Source organism: Nelusetta ayraudi, unplaced genomic scaffold, assembly GCF_046127955.1.
Source record: "Nelusetta ayraudi isolate G7.1 ecotype Tasmania unplaced genomic scaffold, CSIRO-AGI_Nayr_v1 ptg000190l, whole genome shotgun sequence".
NCBI lineage: Eukaryota > Metazoa > Chordata > Actinopteri > Tetraodontiformes > Monacanthidae > Nelusetta > Nelusetta ayraudi.
Genome location: NW_027466239.1, coordinates 430,001 through 452,945, shown reverse-complemented (window position 1 = coordinate 452,945; position 22,945 = coordinate 430,001). Strand labels below are relative to the sequence as shown.

General features: G+C 47.1%; 1 protein-coding gene across 1 annotated transcript in view; it reads left to right on the top strand.

Moving 5' to 3' along the window:
* The window catches only part of cdh6 (cadherin 6), a 77,636-nt gene that overhangs the window by 34,238 nt on the left and 20,453 nt on the right, over nucleotides 1-22,945 (top strand). Inside the window, exons 3-6 of the mRNA XM_076015532.1 lie at nucleotides 6,914-7,208; nucleotides 7,754-7,873; nucleotides 11,798-11,971; nucleotides 22,822-22,945. The exon at nucleotides 22,822-22,945 is cut by the window's right edge and continues 64 nt beyond it. Coding sequence (XP_075871647.1) covers nucleotides 6,914-7,208; nucleotides 7,754-7,873; nucleotides 11,798-11,971; nucleotides 22,822-22,945 — 713 coding nt within the window. The remainder of the gene's footprint in view (nucleotides 1-6,913; nucleotides 7,209-7,753; nucleotides 7,874-11,797; nucleotides 11,972-22,821) is intronic.

Sequence of the window (22,945 nt, the reverse complement as noted above, 5' to 3'; positions counted from 1 at the left end):
TATCGGAGGTGTTTTTCTTTGCTGCATGATTCCATATATCTTGCTGTCTTCAGAGTCCATCTGCAGTGGAGGACGTTGGAAAGATAAAGCAAAGAGTTGCCGGGCAAGGCGTGTCCACACTTGTGACTGCTAGTGTGTGTATGTATATTCCTATTGTGTGCAACATGCCAGACCTGTGTAGAACTTAAAAGGGGCTGAAAATAAACCAAAATAAATCCCCGAGCAAAGTCACCGGCACAAAGAAACCAGTCACAGCAGCGCAGACTGTAAGCCCGGATCTCCGCATCTTAAGCACCCCAGTCAAGTGTACCACTGCAGGGCTTCTCGACAAAAGTTCAAAATAGCAGTGAGCCAAAAAGGTGTGTCAGTGATACGGAATAATGTGCTACCACTGGCAGCGTGAAGGGGGAGATTGTGGGGGAGAAAGTGTAAGCGACAGCAGCGCGGTGGAGATACGGCGGCGGCGATCTGGGACACAGAAGGACTCCAGGAAGCAGACTCGGCTCTGGAAGTGCACTGCGGTGAAATGTCTTCAGGCTTCGTCAGCTCGTGTTAGGTGGAAGCACGGAGGTGTTGCAGCCCTGCAGACTGACAGATGAAATCAGACTGAACACTGCTGGAGAGGAAAGGCAGCGAGGATCAAAAGCAGGGAAGGAGGAAGGGGTGGTGAAGGAGGAGGAGGAGGCGGAGGAGAGGTGGAGGAGGGAGGAAGAGCGGCGCCGACAAACGCGGCGTGTTTTCTTCCATTGTCGAAAGCTGTTGCACAACTTTGCAGCACGAGCTGCGTTTCCATCGCGCCGAGCGTTGCTCCAAAGCTAAATATGGCCATAAGAACCGGAGATGGAAACAGATCAACGTGGAGAAACCTCTCCAATATGACTAGAAGGTTTTGAGGTTCTCATCAGGTGGCTTCTCACATGCATCCATATACTGTAGAGGAATATCACTTTTTTTTTAAATATCTTTATTAAATTCACGTTAGAATTTACACATCACAGGAGACAAATTATTCTTCGCACAATGAAAGGCAAACAATAAGACAAAAAAAAAACCCCAGAGGACGCCGGGGTTACAGAGCAATTAGCTGAAGATGAAGATGTTATATAGTATTTTTCAATGCTTCCTTATTCTTAGCAGCAGCAGCAGCTATTGACTGGAAATATATCTGCAGTTCCCTCATAAAGAAGACACACAAAGAACAGGCTTTGACCGAACAAACTAACAACCCTAACCCTAACAAACTTGCATTTATGAATACAGAAGTTTGCTAGGATTATTATCCGATTGATTATGAAGCATTCTGTTGCAACTGAGGGGTCAAAGTGTGTAAAGCCAGATGGTACATTTTGAAAGAGGAGCTCAAAGTCACAGCATATGTTAGCTAATATAAATCTACGCGTATACACATGCGCATTTCCAAAACATGTGCGTGACCGTCTCTGGATGGGAGTCGCACAAAACACAATTCAGATCAAGGTCATGCTTTAAATGTCACAAATGGAAACACTTTTCTTTGGCATTGACGCGCCAGCGGACGTGACGTACGGGGTCACGTGACCAGTTGACTGTCCAGTGAAAATGGCGCGTTATGATTGGACGGAGGAGAACAAGGAATATTTTTCTATCAGTAATCGCAGAGAAAAACATAGCAACCATTCTGGACGGCAAACAAATGCAAACTAAGAAATCCTGCGAGGTTTACGCGCTCCACACCAGTCAATGGGAACACCTGCTCATCGCAAAATTCTACTTTGTCGAAATTTCCCAAATATCGCCTTTTTTTGTTGTTGCAGAAAACCCGTCATGGAAAGGCAGCTAGCGTTGGTATTGAAGCAGAGTGTTGGCAGTGGAGGTGGCTGTGATAGAGGGAGGCGAGCGGCCGTTCACCGTGCAGAGGAGAGGAAGTGGTGTGAATAAGAGTGAGACGATGAGACGGGTGGAGTCTGGCTCACAGCTGGACGCAAACTGGGACCATTAAGCGCTTTCCTCTCCGGCCTGCCCTCGCTCTTATTGAAGCTGATTGGTCGAATTTGTGTTTCAGTTGCGTCGCATGCCGATGGTTTGTACGTAAGCCGCCCTGCCGGCGTAGCGAGCTATGTTCCTCAGATGAAAGCAGAAAGGAAGTAATGTAGCGAGGAAATAATGACTTTTTCTTGCTTCGCGATGCTTTATTATTGCAGTGCAACTCTTGTGCTGGCCTGTTGATTAGGGACCGGAGGGCACGACTTCCGTCCCTACACCTGCATCTGAGCTCAGCGTGCACATAGAGAATGTGGTCTCTCTTCACGGTATGTTTTATTGGTCTTTGTGTTGTTTAACATGATGGCTCATGGCTACTTTACTTGAAGCAATACCAGGAATTTCACTGGAGAAAATGCTTTTCTATGTCGTCCTGAAAAAAAGAAAAAAGAAAGAAAAAAAGAGTATTTTGGTGAACTGTGAATGGTTTTGCATGGCGATGTGTGTCAATGCTCTGAGCAGCAACACATATTTACCAGCATTAATGATGACAGCCACAGTGCAAGGTTGAAATGTTGCTGGTTTCAGGAGACGCAACGAAACAAAATTGCTGCTGCTAATGATGATAATAATATGAATCAAGGTTGGCCGTTTGCGTTAAATATCTTCAAAACTAGGTGACAGTTTGGACCCAGCTGCTTCTGCTTGATCTTGACTACTGTCTACACTGTAGATACACACTGAAGCTGAATACCTCAACGTGTTGTATGTATTTTCTATGGAGGGAGGCTCTTCCCACACCCCCACATATTCCAGATGTGTTCATATGTCATACTGTTGATACCTTGAATATCAGTCATCGTCATTCAATCAGGAGTATGTGTCCAAACATATTAGGGGGGGGGCTCCAAAATGTTCCTCAGCGTAAAGAGTGACAAGACGACCTGGTGGGTTCCAGCAGCAGCAGCAGCCACTGACTGACTGACTGACTGGACTCCTCTCTCTCTGCTTCTACACCACAAGCAGACGGATGAAGTGTGACCCATCCGTCCACACTGCTGATTTGAAATGTTTTCTTTTATGTGTGGTGAAGTGTGTGTGTATGTGTGTGTGTGTGTGTGTGTGTGTGTGGAGGGGGAGTGGAGGGGGGGGGTGGGGGGGGGGGTTATCTGCAGTGAGCCAGGAAGACCCTGAGAAAAAAATTGATTTTTTTGCAGTCTTTGAAAAGTGTTGGTAGTGTGGAAGAGTCTAATTATACCGCCAGTCTCAGCAGAGCGGTGTGGCTGTTCCTGGAATTATCCACTGCAGCGCAGCGTCCGGCCGGCCCAGCCGCACACTGAGCTCTTATTAAAATCATCATTCTCCGCTGAAGGAGACCTGCACAAAGCTAATAACATGCTCACGTTCCATTTTAATTGAGGGGCTTTTTTTCCCCCCTCTGTTTTAACCAGTGACACACAGTCTCTTAGTACTTTTTCATGCAGCACTCCTCCTGAATATTAGCAGGAGTGCGGCCGAGTGGAGTTGCTGCCACGGGGTTTCTGTGTGGAAGACACAAACGCTTCTTTAACAAACCAAACACAGAGCGCGGCCTCCAACCAAGGAGCTGCGACGCTTCAGAGTTCAAAAGGAAATCTTGAGCCGACTGCCACAGTTTGGACAGATGTCCGGTACTTGAAGGTCCAGTCACCTGACAGCACGGTGGCTTTGAAGGCCACCACCAGGTGGGCTTCCTTGAAGAAGGCCGGTGCAAGATGGCAGCTTGACTACAAGCAAGACCCTCATTGTTCTCTCATACATAGAGTGAGAAACAGTGAGGTCAATAAAATAAAGAATAAATGTTGGGCACAGACTAGCAGTCAAATGAATGTTTGGCTTCTGATGTCATGGCTTTTCACGACTGCTGACATTGCAGATTAGCACTCCAGGCTTCAAAACCATGAATGAACACATCTGGAATATGGATTCAACAAAAAGTGTGAAATAACTAATCATTTATGTACTAGAATAGCCACCCTTCATAGAACATATATATAACATATTGAGGTATTGAACGGCGACACGGTGGCGCAGTGGTTAGCGCTGCCGCCTCACAGCAAGAAGGTCGTGGGTTCGATTCCGGGGCCCGGACCTGAGACCTTTCTGTGTGGAGTTTGCATGTTCTCCCTGAGTCTGCGTGGGTTCTCTCCAGCTTCCTCCCACACTCCAAAAACATGCATGTGAGGTCAACTGAAGACTCTAAATTGTCCGTAGGTGAGCATGTGAGTGTGAATGGTTGTGTGTCTCTATGTGGCCCTGAGATGAAGTGGCGACTTGTCCAGGGTGTCCCCTGCCTTCACCCTGAGACAGCTGGGAGAGGCTCCAGCATAACCCCGTGACCCTGACCTCGGGACTAAGCGGGTATGGAAAATGAATGGATGGAGGTATTGAACATTGTTGTCTTTGGCTACGTTCATCCACATATCTGGGTCATGTGTGATGTCTTCAGTGTGTATCTACAGTGTAGACAGCCGTCCAGATAAAGAAGAAGCAGGTGGGTCCAGACTGTTGACTGCTGACCTACATTGGTGCATGATGGTCCCAGCATGCGACCTGTCTGTGGTCCAGTTTGGTCCTCCAACCTTTTGCTTCAGTGAATCCAGCAGCAGCAGTTTGGAGGTAATCAGTGACGGCACTGCTGCTGTGCACAAAGGCTGCTGTTCAGTCAGCAAGTGCGGTGGCCCAGCACCATCCTGCGATGCGGCTGCCATTAAATCCAGGGGGAAAATGGTTCCTAATGGGACTTATAGTGAATGGTAGCGGATATATTTTATAAGCAGCGCTGAATTTAGGCAAAGGTTGAAAGGCAGCGCATTGTCATGGCATCAATGGCCTCAGCAGACCTCGGACTGGCCACTTTTCTTTGGTTGGGAGGAACAAGGCTTCTGCGGCAGCGGAGATATTAAGTTGAAAGGAAAATCCTTTCAGTGACAGCCCAGCAAAACTCCCAACTGGCCATGCCTGCTGATTTAGACTTTTTCTTTCTTTCTTTTTTTTTTTTTTTTTGAGAGAGAGAGAGACAGAGAGAGAGAGACAGACAGACAGAGAGAGAGAGATAGAGAGAGAGAGACAGAGACAGAGAGAGAGAGACAGAGAGAGAGAGAGAGAGAGTGAGAGAGACAGAGAGAGAGAGAGATAGAGAGAGAGACAGAGAGAGATAGAGACAGAGACAGAGAGAGTGAGAGAGACAGAGAGAGAGAGAGAGAGGGGCGAGAAAAGGCTGTGAGTCTGCAAACGTGTTTCTGGACAAGGTGTGGAGAGCAGAGTGAGTTTTGAAGGACTCTGCATCCGAGTTGTTGTATTGAGTTTTGCTCTTTGTGTCACTCGTGCACCTCGCTGTGTATTGAAGATGCAACACATTCATTCATTCACATTCCATACCCGCTTAGTCCCGAGCTCAGGGTCACGGGGGTCTGCTGGAGCCTCTCCCAGCTGTCTTAGGGCGAAGGCAGAAAATGCAATATGTTGAAAAAAAAAAAAATTTGGACAAAGTGCAGTTGCCATTTGCAGGCGTTTCCCATTGAATGGTGCGAAGCACGTCCGCTGTAATTCTGGTCAAATCTCATCCCAGCGAGACGCCACCTTGAGGAGGTTGGAGGTACAAAACATTTTGACATAAATCTGCATTTCCATGTTGTTTGCTGTCCAGAATGCTTGCTCTGTTTTTTCTCTTTGATGACTTGTAAAAAAAAAAAATATTGCGTCTCCTCCTCCTCCTCCTCCTCCTCCTCCGTCCAATCACAACGCGCCATTTTCACTGGTCAGTCAACTGGTCACGTGACCCCATACGTCACGTCCACTGATGTGTCAATGTGAAAACAGTTGTTTCCCTGACACTTTGGTGGTATTCCTCCATATGGATCCGTGTGAAAAACACCTCATGAGAGTCAAAACCTTTCAGCCATATTTGAGAGGTTTTTCCAAGTGGAGCTGTTTCCATCAGCAGGTTTCATTATGGCCATGTTTATGTTTGGAGCAACTCTAGGGGTCCTCCTGGAAACGCAGCTCCTGTCACAAGAGATTGTTTCATTTCCATACAAACTGAAACAAACTGCGACCACTTTTGCCACAGCTTCTGGGTTTTTGCACTGGAAAAGCTCTCAGGATGTGTCGACCACAGTTGCGACTCGCTGGTAAGATTCAACAAGTGGCTCCATGCAGTCGCAGAGTGGAACCAGAGTTCAATACACATCTTAAAGTCTTTCAAATGTTCTATCGAAAAATAAAACCGCAACACTGCGCAGTGAATCTGTCCTAAAGCACTTCCTGTCAGCAGCTCTGACATTTGGGGCACACACACACACACACACACACACACACACACACACACACACACACACACACACACACACACACACACACGGCAAACACCTGGCCTGGAGGAGTGAAGCGGGGAAGGAGGGATGAAAGGTGAGCCGCTGGCCACTTGAGGTCAAGAGATGCAGACAAAGACAAGAGGCGAGCGAGCGAGAGCTGCTGCTGCTGCTGCTGCCGCCGCTGCTGCTGCTGCAGGTATGGGAGCGCGAGCAGCACGTCTGATAGATGTTTACTCCTTCAGGCGCAGCAACACAAGCTCAGCCATTCTGCCGCTCTTGTTAACTTTTCAGTCGGGCTTCTTTGCCTTCAAAAGGTTTCAGTTCTCTTTGTCAGTCTTGAGTTGACCTTTGCCCCTGCGTTTCTTCTCCTCGCTGCCCCCTGGTTCTATATAAAACTCCCCCCCCACCACCACCACCACCACGACCCGCTGCTCCTCTGCCTCCTCCTGCCACTGAAAAACTCCCAATCAGGAAACTTGCCTGTACTATTGACACACTGCCAGTGTGGAAGAATGAACTTTATGTGCGTCAGTGAGTCTCTACTTAGCCATTCAGCTCCCGTTTGCTGACGGAAACTTTGCCTGGTGTCTGTTTTGCAGCTCCAGTCCGACCAGGACAAGAACGACGGCGATGTGCTGTACATCCTGTCGGGCGAAGGCGCCGGCACCGTCTTTGTCCTGGACGAGAATAACGGCAATCTGCAGGCCACTCGCCGCCTGGACCGCGAGGAAAAGTCTTTCTACGTCCTCAGAGCCACAGTGGTGGACAAAAAGACGGGCCAGAAACTGGAACCCGAGACCGAGTTCATCGTCAAACTCCACGACATCAACGACAACGAGCCGCAGTTCAGCAAGGAGGTGTACGTCGGCAGCGTGCCCGAGAGGTCCGACATCGGTAAGCACCGCCCCACGAGGGCCCTTGGAATATTTGGAAATGGGACGTAGTCTAGAGGGCACCAACCCAGACCAAGAGCTTATCAAGACCAGAGAGCATCGAGACCCAGACCAAGACTGAATATATCCAAGAATCAATGACCAGAATCTTTTTAAATTCCAGTTTGCTTCTAAATGGAGCAGCAACATCTCTTTCCACCAAGGAGTCTTTGAAGCATTTTGCTGCTTTGCCAACTAAATTCAACCATTTTCAAAAACACAACTTGGCTTCAGTAATTAAAGAAGTTAAACTATGAATAAAGGGGTCAGGGTGTCACTCTGGGTGTCACCAACAGAGCGTAAAACACCAGCAGCTGGATTCTTGTCTGTTATTATCGTGTTATTACAGTGTTGGCTGAGTCTCCACTGGTCTGGATCAAAAATCCCCAGTCCGTCCAGACCCAGACCCAGACCCAGTAAAAATGCCTCTGAGTCCAAGAACAGACCTTTAAAAGTGTTCTGGAGACCAGGACCAACCTCCACTGTCCGTGTCCCTCTGTTTTTCAGGCACATCAGTCATCCAGGTCACGGCCACAGACGCTGACGACAGTATGTACGGGAACAGCGCCAAGTTGGTCTACAGCATCAGTCAAGGGCACCCGTACTTCTCCGTGGATCCAAACTCAGGTATGTGGGGCCAAGTCACGCTTCCACCTCCAGGCCATTATGCAGATAGAGATAGCATCATGAGAGGGAGGGGGGGGGGGGTGGTGGAATGGGTCGCAGGCATAGCGCAACGTATTTCCACCTGAGCTCTCCAACGCCGGAGGTGAATGAATCATCGGCCATTAAACACGTCGGTTCCGAAGCTCGGTCGCACTGACGGGACGCGCTGCTGAAAGTATGACGTGACACGTAGGCGCCTTTTCCCAGAGCATTTTTCATAATCCAACAAATCCCATCTCACTTTGGAAAAGTCAAATTGAAAAAGTCAAACGTGAACGTGCGTCATGGTTGCCGGTGCACCACTCTCCTCACCCCCCTGGAGCTCAGAGAACGGCCCTGGACTCCACCAACGCTGAATAATGGACGCATCACCTGCCGCTGTCAGAAATACGCCATTCAATTATTACTTAGCAGAGCTGCTTCTGTACTGAGAGGAAGGTCCTGCTGTCCACGCTGCCCTGGCGTGTGAAGTGCTGCAGTAAACACCGCCGGCTGCACTTGTGCTGGCCGATGCTCCGGCAAAATATCTCCATACAGAGAGCGGCTTCTCCTCACCTGAGTCCATCCTGACATCTGGACTACAACATCTGGTGTGTAGAACTACTGAGGTGTCGTCATCCTGGTGGAAGTGGAAGTGAACGGTCCCGCTGGCCCAGTCAATCCAAACACTGTGTCTCTGCATCGTTGTCCTTTGCATGAACCACGTCCACTTCACTAATGAAATGCAAAGTGCAGATACTCTACACATCCCTGCCACTGCGGTCTGGGAAAGGCCACTGGGTTCTACCAGTGTGGACGTCTTCAACCTTTGAATTCCTTTCTTACATGTGTATGGGAATATTCATTGTGGAATCTCAAGACAGGGTTCCCTGATTTAGCTGCCGGGCTTTTCATTTATTTGCTGCTTCAGCGGCACAGCAGCTGTAATGACAACGCCTCTGATGCTATCACGTAGCTGGGGATGAATGCCGGCTGCCGTCAATGTCAAACTGACCGATCATTTTGCGAGCTGCGACAGAGAGCGCTCTGGCATTTTGGCAAATGTCAGCATGTTCCTCCAGTGCTCCTCCCAGCTCGTGTTTCTGTGCTCCGGAAAAAACCCCGCGTTTCACCGGGCCGCCCGCCGCACCTCTGCCGGATGTGCAGCGATGGAAGCGACAGCGGCGGCTCTGTTTAGCGGCAGCAAATGAGTCCCAAAACATCAGCGTGCTGAAACAGAAGAATCCAACAGGAATTGGCCGCTGCTGTGACTCGCGACAAAGAAGAAAAGCATTTGGTTAAAAATTTAATGCTCAATTTTTTTTTTTCTCGTCTAATCGGACGTCTCCCCTTGTCCCAGTTTACACGCATCTGAGAAAATGGAATTATTGACGGGAAGGTGTCCTCCTCCCCAACACAAGGGGGCGATATCAATCTTTTCAGGCGGGAATTATTGACGGGAAGGTGTCCTCCCCAACACCAGGGGGCGATCTGAGTCCTTTCAGCCGGGTATTATCAATGGGATGGTGTCCTCCCCAACACTAGGGGGCGATCTGAGTCCTTTCAGCGGGGAATTATTGACGGGAAGGTGTCCTCCCCAACACTAGGGGGCAATATGAGTCTTTTCAGCGGGGAATTATTGACGGGAAGTTGTCCTCCCCAACACTAGAGGGCGATATGAGTCTTTTCAGGTGGGAATTATTGACGGGAAGGTGTCCTCCCCAACACTAGAGGGCGATATGAGTCTTTTCAGGCGGGAATTATTGACGGGAAGGTGTCCTCCCCAACACTAGGGGGCGATCTGAGTCCTTTCAGCCGGGTATTATCAATGGGATGGTGTCCTCCCCAACACTAGGGGGCGATATGAGTCCTTTCAGCGGGGAATTATTGACGGGAAGGTGTCCTCCCCAACACTAGAGGGCGATATGAGTCTTTTCAGCGGGGAATTATTGACGGGAAGGTGTCCTCCTCCCCAACACTAGAGGGCGATATCAGTCTTTTCAGCGGGTTAATTGCCTGTTTAACCTCTTTCATCGCACAATCACAAAACAACTGGAGACACAACACAGGTGTTATGTCCGTACTGGTCTTCAGTTGAACCGGTTTCCTCACCGAGCAGCTGCAGATGTGCTGCGCCGCTGTCACTGGCCATTTTACAGTGGCAGCCCACATCTAAATACATTACATATACAGCGAATACATTCTAGTAAATGAGCGCTATGAACCGGTGACATTAAAAAAAAGAGGAGGAAATAGGATAGAAGCACAATTGCCTGGAGTTGGATTTCGTGCGTCGCTCCCTCAAATTTGAATTCCCGCCCGCTGCAACAGGCACGTTTGGGTATCAGCGCCCTTTATTCCTCTTATCACATTTTCTGCTGAAGGAAATTAAATTCCTTGAGCAACATCAGAAAGCAAATAAAGTGGATTAAAAAGTCCAGTTGCTCTCCTGTTGCAACATCCAATTGATCTAACACACCTGAAAGAGTGAGTCCTGGAAAGCAAACACACGGTTGTGGCTCAGTCGCTCACTGCAGATTGCTGTGCTGCCGCTGTTAAGAGCAGCTGAGCTGAGATCAGATCCGAGTCCTCTCCACTCTCCTCTGCTAGTGGGAAGAGTGAGCCGTCTGTTTAGAGAGCCGCTCCAGTAATTTCCCATCTCCCTTATCTGTTTGTTTCCACCAAACAGGCGGGAATGAGCCTCTGTCAGATTACTGCTGCCCCACTTTTAATCCCAAATGGCTGCGCTATATATACAACGTATTGTGAAGAGAAGGAAATTAAAGGGATTAACAATTAGGTTACTGCTTGACTTTTTCCCCTTTTCAAATTGAATGAAGTCTGTGAAATGATCCAGTACGTTTTAACAGCAGCAAGCGGTTTCAGTTTCCCCACTCTATGGACTTGGAATGCTCATCCACGTCCTAAAGTGAAACTATCACATTCATTTGTGATGATTTTCACATGTATAGCGCTTGCATCAAGTGGAGTTGATTGCAAAGGAAGCCACAATGGGACAGCCGTTCAAAGGACTTTTGGGGTTCTAGAAATCTAGTTGAATCTAGCTCTATAATCTGTCTACAAATACAATAAAGCACTTACCCCGGGATCTGCTCTAATTACCACTGAAGTACATCGCTGCCACACTAGAAAAAAAAAAAAAAACGGGGCTCAGTTTTACGTTATAACATGAAAATGATCAGGAAGTAACCTGATAGTTTCACGTTATTTCCTGATAATTTTCACGTTATAGCGTAAACTATGAGCCCTGTTTTTTTTTTCTAGGATGGCAGCAATGCGCTTCCGTAGTAATTAGAAAAATAAAGTGTGTGTCCTAACTACAGTAGTGTTGTTCAGACCAGTACAGATGGAATCTACTCAGCCCAAGCAACAACGCCTTAATTTTTTTCCCAATATTGACTCTTGGTGCTGAGCGCTGCACATGCAGAGAATCTGCAGCTTGATTGGAGGATGACAGCCGGCTGTCTTCCACTCACTTCCCTCTACTGGCTCTGTGTTCAAGGTCAAGTTTTCAGAGTGAATTCTGAGGAGTGTTTTGTTCCCTGTTTTCTTTTGGTTTTTAAATGTATTTTTTATTTCCGAATGAAATGGTTAAAGATATGCGTGATTGTTCCTTGTTTTGTTCCCAAGAGCAAAAAAAAACAAAAAAAAAACAGCAAAACAAATCACACCTGTGGAGAAATTCTCAGTCTCAGCCTTTCAGAAACCTGTTTTAATTGGAAACGAAAAGTTTCCCGAGGCTCCCTGAGCTGTTAGTCTGTCAAGTTTTCTTTTTAACGGCAAGAAATGAAAAAAAAAAAAAAAGAAAAGCACTTATAAAATGAAGAAATTCAGACACTGAAGCGTAGCATGACAACAAAGGGCCTGTGTCTTGTCTTTGTTCAGGTGTGATCCGCACGGCCCTGGGCCCGGGCGACATGGACCGCGAGCAGCGAGAGCACTACCAGGTGGTGATTGAGGCCAAAGACATGGCCGGACAGAGAGGCGGCCTCACCGGAACCACCATGGTCAACATCACCCTCACCGACGTCAACGACAACCCTCCGCGCTTCACTCAGCGTAAGATAAAAGTGCCCGGGCGAGACCGCCTGCCTGTAAACGATAAAGCGCTCGCAGTCACACACGGTTGTTAATTCAAAAGCTGAAAAGCTGAAAAAGACAGATAGCTGCCTCGGCAGCACAAACAGTTCAGCGCCTACAATTGGAACACTTGTGCTTGATAAAACAGAGATTGCTTGAGTCGCTTTCTGCTGCGTGCTGCAGATGGAACAGCGGCGTAATTGGCTGCAAAGGAGCTTTAATAGTGGGAGAATAGAAATCACACAGCCGAAATAGCAACACTTTGCTGCCACAAATCAAACACCACCTCAGGACTCAACGAGCTCCTGCATTTAGATTGCACACCATCATCAGCTGACAGCTTTTTGCAAAAAATACAAGCGATATTTCTAAAAAAATTTCCACAACCTAAAATTGCCATTTGCATGCGTTTCCATTGAATGGTGTGAAGCTCAGAAGTTTTATCCCATGACAATTTCTGGGAATTAGCTTTGCTGTCCAGAACGGTTGCTCTATTTTGCTCTTTAGACGACTTGTAAAAAAAAATCTTCCGGTTTTTCCAAGTTGAGCTGTTTCCATCACCAGTTTTTATTTGCCATATGTAGGTTTGGCACACTTCTCGGGACCATCGTATCAGTTCAGCATGTCTTCTAGAACGCGGAAGACACAAAACACTCACTGGAAATCTGCTCTGTGGAATGTAACGCTTGATTGTCCCAACAAACGCGGCTTTTGTCCTCCACGTTTGACCCACCGGCTGCCACTGAGCCAGTGAGGGAGTGAAATGAGGGCATGGCAGTGCATGAGGAAATGTGAGCATCACTGAGTGTGAGGCTCCACAGTGTTTTCAGGAACTGGCACCACTTTGACGTGTCTTACCATTGTTTGACATCAACATGGGACGGAGACAGAAGGCAGCTCCTCTCACGTGGGAGCACAGCTGTTTGCCGGCTCCATCCGTGACAGCGCAACTTGTGCAGTGTGCTGTCCTCGGTGGCGCATGACGAGCAGGCAGCCCACACAGCCCCAGGCTGAGGCCTGCGCCCGGTGACCAGTGAAGATAGGCAGTCAGGAGGCAACACTGAAAGGTCCAGTGTGACTTATGGTTTTATGTATTGGTACATTTTAACATAGCAGCCATAAATCCATTGACAAAGGTGAATATTCACAGTACAATAAAAGCTATTTGGTTTTATATCTAAGAATATCCAGAAACAAAAGTACACACTAGTGAGCACTAGCTAAGCATTAATAAATACGGAATGCATCATTTATTAAGCATGTTTCTGACATGAATACTCATTAGTATGTCGTTTATAAACAGTTGATTTGGAAATGAATGGGAAAATAAATGAGTTAAACTTTTATAACCGTGTTGCTGAACATCCATAGAGCACTGAGGTCTTTCTCCCAGTTAGATGCCATCTAGCACCACCATTCTTATTCTTAAAGGAAGCCCACCTGACAGTCACCTCAATACAAAGCACGGTGTCAGGCGGGCTTCCCTGAACACCCACTGGGCTTCCTTCAAAACATGACACGCTGGACCTTTAATTCTCTTAGATCAAAGTGTTGCTACTTGGTTGGGACGGCAAACTAAATGGCCAGGTTAACCGGTCTAAACCGGTCTAAACCAGTCTAAACCAGTCTAAACGAATCACCAGGCAAATCATATATATACAAGTCTTGAGTCCAGAAAGCATCGACCTCATGGGAAGTAAAATGTTATTTCTATAGCACCCTCGATACACAGAATGCATTTCCAAGTGCTTTCCACTAACACACTGGAAGAGCAGACAGAGCCATGCAATGAGCACTTCAAACAGGGAATATATAGCACTGGTTCACATATCACACACATCAAATCTCAATTTCAAATGGATTTGAAATGTACCATCATCAGCCTGCCACTTATGACACAGTCCTGTGGGAAACACTCTTTACCAGACCGTCTTCCTGTGTAATGCTGGAAATGAGACTGGATGGATGGATGGATGGATAAATAGATAGATAGATAGATAGATAGATAGATGAATACTTTATTAATCTCCAAGAGAAATTTGCATGTACAGCAGCTCAACAAGATCCAGAATAGTGCAGAGGCATGCCAGGTTTTGAACCAACTATATAAAAGAAAAATCTTGAAAGTTACAAATATGTATGGTATCAGCTGCTGCTGCTGGGCTCCCTCATGCATATGCACCAGCTGACTTGCTCAGAGACGTGCTGGGTCGTACCTGCGCTCTGTGGGAAGAAGGCGCGGCTGGAATGGACGCGGTCGGTCCAGTAGTTGTCCAATAGTTGCTGTTGATGTTGGAGGCAGCAGCGTCTCTCTGCCATCCCAGACCATCTGAGAGCTCCTCATAGAAGGTCTCTGCTCACACTCTGCTCACACTCACTGCACTGACCAGCAACAGAGACACAACCTGGGGCCGTAACAAAGAGCCTGCAGGTTGAGGTTGTCGCCCGTGGTTGTTTTTCTTTTTTCCACTGACTGACTGACTGACTGACTGACTGACTGACTGGTGATGCGGAGAAATAAGGAGCCAAAGGAAATTCACAGACAGATTCATCAGTCAAGGCACCATATGGAGCGCTGTTCTGCCAGCACCAAAACCCAAATTGTACAGTGGCTTGGGGAGGAGGAAGTCAATCCAAGAGACAGCAGTGAAGGATCCAAGTCGAACTTGGTGTTTGCTTTCCAGGCCAAGATAGTTTTGATTGCGCCTGTGCCATAGTTTGGGAAGGTCTTTAGAAAGAAGTAGAGAAGGAAACCGCACAGTGTGATGATGCGCCAGGAAGAACCAGTCCGCCGGGATTCAGCGCCACTTGTTTGTTTTGTTCCCGCGATGTGAAGTTTGCGCTTGGGAATCTTGACGGATGAATTGGCTGCCGTTATCAGGGGCCGACTTGCGCCCGCTCTAAATGACCGTCCGCGTAATTGATGACGGATCAGTAGAGGATGTGTGCGGAGGAGGAGGCAGAGCCCACCCCCACCCCACCCCCCCCGCCACCGATGGCCATCGCAGCAGATTTAATGAGGTCTGGGACACCAGCAGCACCGAGCGGCAGGACGTCCACCACCTCCCAGCATGTCTCTGCTCTCAGTCCGGTCCAATCAGGGGGCCGGCACCAGCTGCGTGGGGCTCTGCGGGAGGGGGGGGGGGGTCCGTCGCCCCAGTGTAACAGCAATTCCTCCCCAAAGACTTTTAATTAAATCAACCGAGTGAATGTTTAAGGGCAGGAGCGGTGGCACTGTAAACGTGTGGGCTTTGTACCGCAAGGCCAAGTGTCTCCAAAGACTCTTTGCTGCTGCTGCAGTAGTGTGTTACTCCAGGCAGAGGAGTGAAGCTGAAGGATGAGGAGCAGCGCCCACCTGTTCATAACACTCACCAAGTGAGTTTGAAGCAGAGACGGTGGGAAATATGAAACCCGCTCGGTCCGTTTGAGAACGCTTCAGAACGAATGAAAAACCTCCACATGTTCAAAGCATGATACTGCATTTACTGCATTTGAACAATATATCGAATACTCAATACTGAATACATTTATTTCAAACACTTAAATATGTAACTATTTCTTCATACAAAAGAAAGAAAGAAAAAACAAAAACACAACATAGTTCCAATAAAAGGAGGAGGAAGAAGTCTACACAGATATAAATACATTATATATAAACACCCACATAGATACATAGATAGATAGATACTTTGATATAACATGGATACACTTCATAAATATCTATGTGAGCATATAATTATAAAAGAAAACATACTACATAATATATATGCATATACTACGCAGATATCCATGTAAATACATAACTGTCCCCATAAATATCCAGCATATACTCACTTAATTGCATTATAACACTTCTGAGTTGGTTTTGGATGATTCACCAAGCAGTGGTGAGCTTTGTGAATCATCCGTTCATTTAGCGCCACAAACTCAACAAAAGATTTTATTAGTTTTTCTGCTCCAACCGCAAAACAAAAAGAGGTTTTTGGTTTAAAATGCAAATGAAAAAATATCTAACAAATAACAACTTATTCTTCAAACTATCTGACGTGAGTATTTCTGACACGGTGCCTCCTTCATGCATGAGGAGTCCTTCCTCACCGACAGCCATGAATGCATATATCCCATATATCATAAAGCAGGCAGGCAGGCAGGCAGGCGGGGGGGGGGGCTCAGGGACGGAGGCATCATGTGTGCTTTGCAGAGCAGAGTGGAGCAAAGACGTGATGGGGGAGGAAAACTCTGAAATATTCCAGGTTAGTATATTTAGAATGTTTTGTACAATAGCCCGCCTGCAGCAGGCACAGTGCAGAAAGTATGATAATCAATAAAAAAAATACAGACCACCAGCATTTCTACAGGCCACATTGCATTGACACGAATGCACTACACCCAAACATTAAGCTCGCTGGCTTGGATGCAAGTCAGTGATGGACTGAGATAAAAACAAAGACGTATCATATCATCTACCACAACGCCACCTGAAGACACCAAACAGAATTTAAGAATTTCAATTTAGATGAGATTTTTAAAAATTTTGAAAATGAGATTTTCCAGAGTGAGCGCAGGAATAAAATGGAAAAGAAAGACGTAGAGAAGAAACTGCAACAAAGCTCCTCGGCCTCTATGGGCCTCTCCTGCAGCAGTAATCATGACATTGGGCTCATACGCATTTGAAATAGCGCCACCTACAACTTATTTTGGTGGGCAAACACAGTATGTGCACTGCATACATGCTGCACAATGGTGGAAAAAAAAGTGATTCAATATTTTTTTTTTATGAAATTAGATTTACATTTGCAATGCACTGTCCTGGTCTCTCCATTCACTCTCAGTCAGAGAGCAGCGAGCTAGAAATGGCTCCGCTGTTGACTTGCGTACTTGCGTCAATGATCGGCTCTCATTTCGACACAACAGGTTAAAAAATGTCAAACAGAAAAGCACGAGCTGCATTTGGATCATTTTGTTTGGGATGAGTCAGGTTGGCTGGCATTATCCAGGCCCGGCGGCGAGTCTTCAGTGGATGTACTGTATCTGAAAAGCTGCCCTTTGGGATTATGCAGAGTACAAGAAGGCTGTTTCCGGCAGAGGAAGTCGCTGCTTAATGTTTTAAATGCCAGAGTAAAGCAGAGACGGCGGCAGCATCGGGCCCAGGCAGGCTGCCCCCCCGAGCCCCACAACCTCGCCCGCCCGCGTGGCAATTAGTCTGCATTTTTAAAAGTGGCCGTCCTGGCATGAAACAAAGCCCCTCCCCCCAAGTCAAGGTCGTGTGAGTCTCCTCCCAGGATGCTGTTGTCAAGAGAGATCTCGGAGTAGCGAGAAGATGTGGGAGGGTCAGGTAGCGAGGTTCTAGAAGAACCCATTGAGACGGCAACGCAGAGAAAATTAGCGAGACAGTCGGCGGCCTCACCAACCTGCACCAAAGAGGATGAGGCCCACGAGGAGAAGAGAACACATCACAGGAAGCAGATTTCTTTTTTAAGTTTCCCATTTGGAGTTTTAATTTGGTGGTGCTCGGCTGGACTGTTTTAAGCAAAGGCTTCAGCCTGCACCTATTTGGTGGATGTGTATTATTAGAATTACTGCACTGTTTTGTTCAATGCAGAAAGCATGTACAATATTGAAAACCACCGAACGTTCACAACTTTAATCTTCAAACAACTCTCACCTTGAAATTTTGACTTTAATCACAAAGTTTTGACCCGCAGCTCTGACTTTATTCTCAAAATGTTCACGTTAATCATGAAATTTCAGCTGCAATCTCAAAATGTCAAAATTCCAACTGTGATTTAAATCACGAATTTGAACTTTACTCTGGAAATGAAAACTTGTTTTCCTTTTCTCGTGGCCGCAATCCTCTTCCATAAAGCTGTGACAGTTTGTTTTGTCCTCACATTGAAAAGGTAACTAGTAATAAATGTGACCCGCTGACCTAGGATTTGATCTCTGGAAATTATAATGAGAACGTCTGCTAGGAAATGGCCATTTTTCTCCAGCTTGTATTCAAGACAGTGCAGAGGATCTTGTGTACTTTCACAGTGTCTGGAATTCATGTCGTTGTCTCTTCCAGTAGTCCAGGCAGCTCATTTTATCAGACCGTAGTTTAGTGTCTCACTGGGAGGAAGCATCAAGTGCATTCACACTGATTATCATATGAAGGATTTATGAGTTTGTGCTTGAGAGTTAATTGTGATTTAGCGTTTGCTTTTCTTTAACTCGTTGTTGTTTTTCCTTTCCAAAAAAAGAAGTCTCGGTTCCGACAGTGTACTGAGGAGCACCAGTATTGCTTTATGAAGAAAAGAAGGAAAGATCTTATGATAAAAGTATGAAACTTTGATTGGCCCATCTGCTGCAAACTGCAGTGAGTCTGTTGTATTGGCTGCTTTGCTTCTAGGCTGCTGTAAATAACTTTGACTAAACAAAACAACTTCTGGCAACTTAGGCCACGTTATTACAAGCATGATGGTAAATTGCCACCCAAAAACAACAACAACACACACACAGTGTGTTGTTGTTGTTTTTCACACTGCTTAGCTCATTAAGTGCTGTAAAGCCTGATCTTCTTCTATACACACTCGTCATGTAATGAAAGTCCCCACAGTATTTTGAATTGCGTAGCAGTGTGCAGTGGATGGCTTCACTTCCTGCTTGGCAACCTGCAGCTAACGACTATTTTTGTTGTCGACTAATCTATCCATTATATTTCCCATCAGTCACAGTAACCTTTATTTTGACCTCCTACTTTAGACGTTTGTTTAACCTCACCTGCTGGAATCTTCACAGCTGTGTTATACCGTTGTACTCCTAAACAAATGCATCAAAATACAATTTCAAGGTCATGTGCAATGTTAAACACCCCAAGCATAGAGACGGCAGTATTGACGGGAGCTGTGATTCACTCATCACTGCAGTAAGGTAACGTTGCCCTCAGTGAACTAGCGTTAGCGAAGCAGCTGCTCACGTGATTTTCCCATGTGCGAGTCAAACAATTATGTTCTTGTGTCGTAGTTTAAAAAGAGAGGTGATTTGTGAACTCCTCTCTGCGGTGTGTGTGTGTGTGTGATGATACAGCACCTCCTGTTGGTGGTTAAGGTGTTGGCTTATCGCCGCAGTGCTACCATGGAATGCTAGCTGGGTATTTTCTATGACATATTCCTAAACTTGAGGAACTCTGGGTCGGAGTTTTCGAGCCTTTCCGGAGACGAAGCCGTTCTTCTTCTTCTTCTTCTTCTTCTTCTTCTATTCTTTGCAGGATGTAAAAAATGAGCGACACTGCCACCCTCAGCACTGAGTCAGTACTGCACTGCAGGTAGAAATATAGCGGCCAGAGTGCGATTTCATCATCCAGAAATTTACAATGACAATAACGCGACAACATCAGACACATTTATGTCGTCGACGTCATTGACCGGTTGTTGCAGCGCTACGTTGTAGCCGCTTTGTCGTCGATTTGTCCTTTCGACAGTGAATCAGCAGCGCGGTAGTTTAATCTGTAGTTGCATGTATGCCCATGCTCTGTGAGTCCAGAAAGGTTAAACTGAGCAGCTGGTGCACACGTGTTGCTGCAGCTGCTGATCAGGCGCCTCTGCTGGCTGCCCATCAGGAGCCTCGCACCGGCAGCAGGCAGCAAATTGCTGCCCGGCCGCCCTCGATCACGTCGCTCAATCTGGCTCCTAATCCCCAGGAATTGACACGAAGGAGGAATTTTTCCTCCTCCAGCGCGCTCCTCATCGCACGCTCCTCCAGCGCGCCGCTGCCGCATCTATCACGCGCTTCATCTCCTAATTGTTTCTCTCGCTCGCTACGTCTCTGCCTGGTTTAATCACAGTGGCCGTGTTGGTGTCAGTCTCCACCCCTCCCCTCCCCCCCCCCGGCGGCTGCGCCCGCCGTTAACACCCGTTCACCCGCTGCTTCCTGCCGCAGCGCTGGGTTGCAGCAGGAAGCAGCGGGAGCCGAGCAGGATGTGCTGAGCAGATTGCATGTGGCACCGTCAGTCTGTTTAATTCACTTCACACACACACACACACACACACACACACACACTTGTGTGTCTCCAGCAACGTGACGACAATTTGTGCATGGTAACCCCAATGCAACATCCTGTCTCCACTGTGACGGCTGAAAGAAAATGGTATTTGGAAGATCACGTGCACGCGCACACACACACACACACACACACACGCGCGCTCACGTCATTCCACGTCACTTCACGGCCGCCGCGGTTCCAATCAGTGTGTTCAGTGTTTAACCCAAGAGGCAGCACAATCTGCAGGCAGCCAGAAAGGAGTCTGAGTGGAGATGAAATCGGCTTCTTTCTGCTTCACCTCTGGGCTCCTGCGGGCTTCACCGCTTGTTTGTCTTCCCACTTTGCCGGCAGATAAAGGTGCCGAGACGGCAGCTGCCGCCGCCACCGCCGCACAGAGGCGGCGTTTTTCAGTGTGTGTTTGTATTGTGCAGCGACGTGGCGAGCCAAGGCCGCCTGGCCTCTAAAGTACATCGAGCTTTGAACACGGTGTCACACGCTTAGCAGTCACAAATGTATTTATTTGTTAATTGAACCTTTATTTAAGCATGGAGGTCAATGGAGAACCAAACTCTCATTTACAATGACAACCTGGCCACAGCAGTTTGCCCCACATGCTTCTGAATTCATGGAGTCTCTTCCATTGTCGTGACTGTTGACACTGCAGGTTGTCACTCAAGGCATCAACACTATGAATAAACACATCTGGAATGTGGATTTCACAGAAAAGTGTGAAATAACTCCCAAGTTTTCTATTTGAGATGATCTAGGAGAGCCTCCCTGCATAGAAAACATACACAACACGTTGAGGTATTCAACTTTTTTTTTTATATAGTTTTGCCACATGAATCCACATCTCTCGCTCATACACTTGATATCTTCAGCGTGCATCTACAGTGTAGACGGTAGTCAGGATCAAGCAGAAGCAGCTGGGTCCAGACTGCTGACTGCTGGTGTGGTTGCTGTTTTATGTATTTGTATATACCCTACATTTCCCTGGCTGGATGTTAAGTACACTGAAATGATGCAGTACATAATACATTCAATACATGAAAACTGGCTTCTAATTGATGAACTTTGAAAAAGGTATTCATCCGTCTTTCATGTGTCTTCTTGATGAGAAACCCAGCGTCAGGTGACCTCGCCTCCCCCCCCCCCCAACAGGTGAAAGCAGCCGCAGCAACAGACACTCGCGTCTGAAAGAAAGTGATGACAAAAAAAAAGAAGCAGCATTTCCACTCCCCCCCCCCCCCCCCCCCGAGAACAAAGGGAGACCGCACATGAGGTTGAGAGGATGCAGAGATGCTCTTTGCTGGCAGTCAGCAGTCCGACTGCTTATTGTTGCAGCGCCCCGGCTTCAGTCAGCAGAAAGATTTCCTGCAGAGGAGCAGGGACCATCTTCTCTGCTCCTGCCGTCTACCTGTCCAGCCCGTCTGATCAGGATGAAGACACGCTGCGGACGCCTTGTCTCTCTGTTGAGCTTTCATGATGTCCCACTTTCTCTCTTTCTCTCTCTTTTTTTTCAAGAGGAACGTCGTTCACAGCGTGTTTTCTCCGCTGCTTTTCCTTCGCCTGGGTTTCGCACCGGGCCAGGATCGGCCTTGATCAGTAGCCGTCTGCCCGCGCGTAGCGACTCCTAGGTGGTGATGCCGTGTGCACTTCTGCTCCTAATCCCAGGAAACATCTCCCAGGGCCACATTAGACAACAAACAAACAGCCTTTAGTAAGAAACACAGTAAATCCCCTCAGCAGAGAAGAAGCCCAGTGGGAAAAATCAAAAGAGATTTGCAGGGATTACATGAGGCAACCTCTTCCAATTTGATTTTAAAGGCAGAACTGGACAAACAACAAGGTGGTTAGTGGTTCATTGACACCATAAGATCATATTTTATTACTTTTTTTTAAAATGACGACAACACTTTCAGTTTTTAGGAGCATTTGCGGTTAGTTTGGCAAAGATGCTTCAAAGATGGTCTCTGTGAAAAATTACATTTCAAAATAAAAAATTAAATCATTACAGCTTTCAAGGAAAAAGGCTCCTGGACACAAACCCACTTGGGCTGTTGAGTTGGGTCCATTCTGTCCGGCAGCGCTGGCACCTGGTTTGCATCAGCCAGTGAGCTCCACTGAGAGAACTGAAGCAGGGATTGCTTGGTTGTCTGGACACTGAACTCTGCCCCATCTGGTGATATTCAAGACAGCACTGCAACCCAAAAACCAACTTTAAACTTTGTAGTATGAGTTGATATGCAGTCTTAAAAGTCCAGTGCGTAATACTTGGCTTGATTTATGAATTATTTTTTTGGGTAAAATATTAACATACTGCCCATAAATAGATTCATTTTATGATCAGTATAGTGCAGTATATCAGTATAATAAGTTATTTGTTTCCTTTACCCTTAGACTGGTTCTGATATGTACATAAGCATCTCCATAGATCAATGAGGGTCCCAGCGCTCCCAGTTAGCTGCCATCTTGCACTGCCATATTTCTAAGGAAGCCTGGTGTGGACAATCCAGCTGCCTGACAGCAGAGTGTTGGTAATTAGGCTCAACTCTCACGTCTTCTAATACACCAAAGAGAAGGTGGATAAAGCGTCCAGGTTTGGGTTCATAGGCCACCGTAGCTCACTGGCAAGCTCAAGAGGGGGAGGGGGAGTGAAAGACGCTGCAGTCTAAAATCTAACCACGTGATGTCGCTGTGTATTCTTCAAAATCTTCAAGTACTGTGATGCCGTCAGTAGCACCACATCCTGCCCCTCATCCTGAGTCGGACCCGTCTAACAACTTCCCTCCTCTCTTCTTCCTAGGCATTTACCAGTTCAGAGTTCCCGAATCCTCCAGGTCCGGCGCTCCAGTCGGGCGAATCAAGGCCACCGACAGAGACGTTGGGAAGAACGCTGAGATGTACTTCACAATTGTCAGCGGAGACGG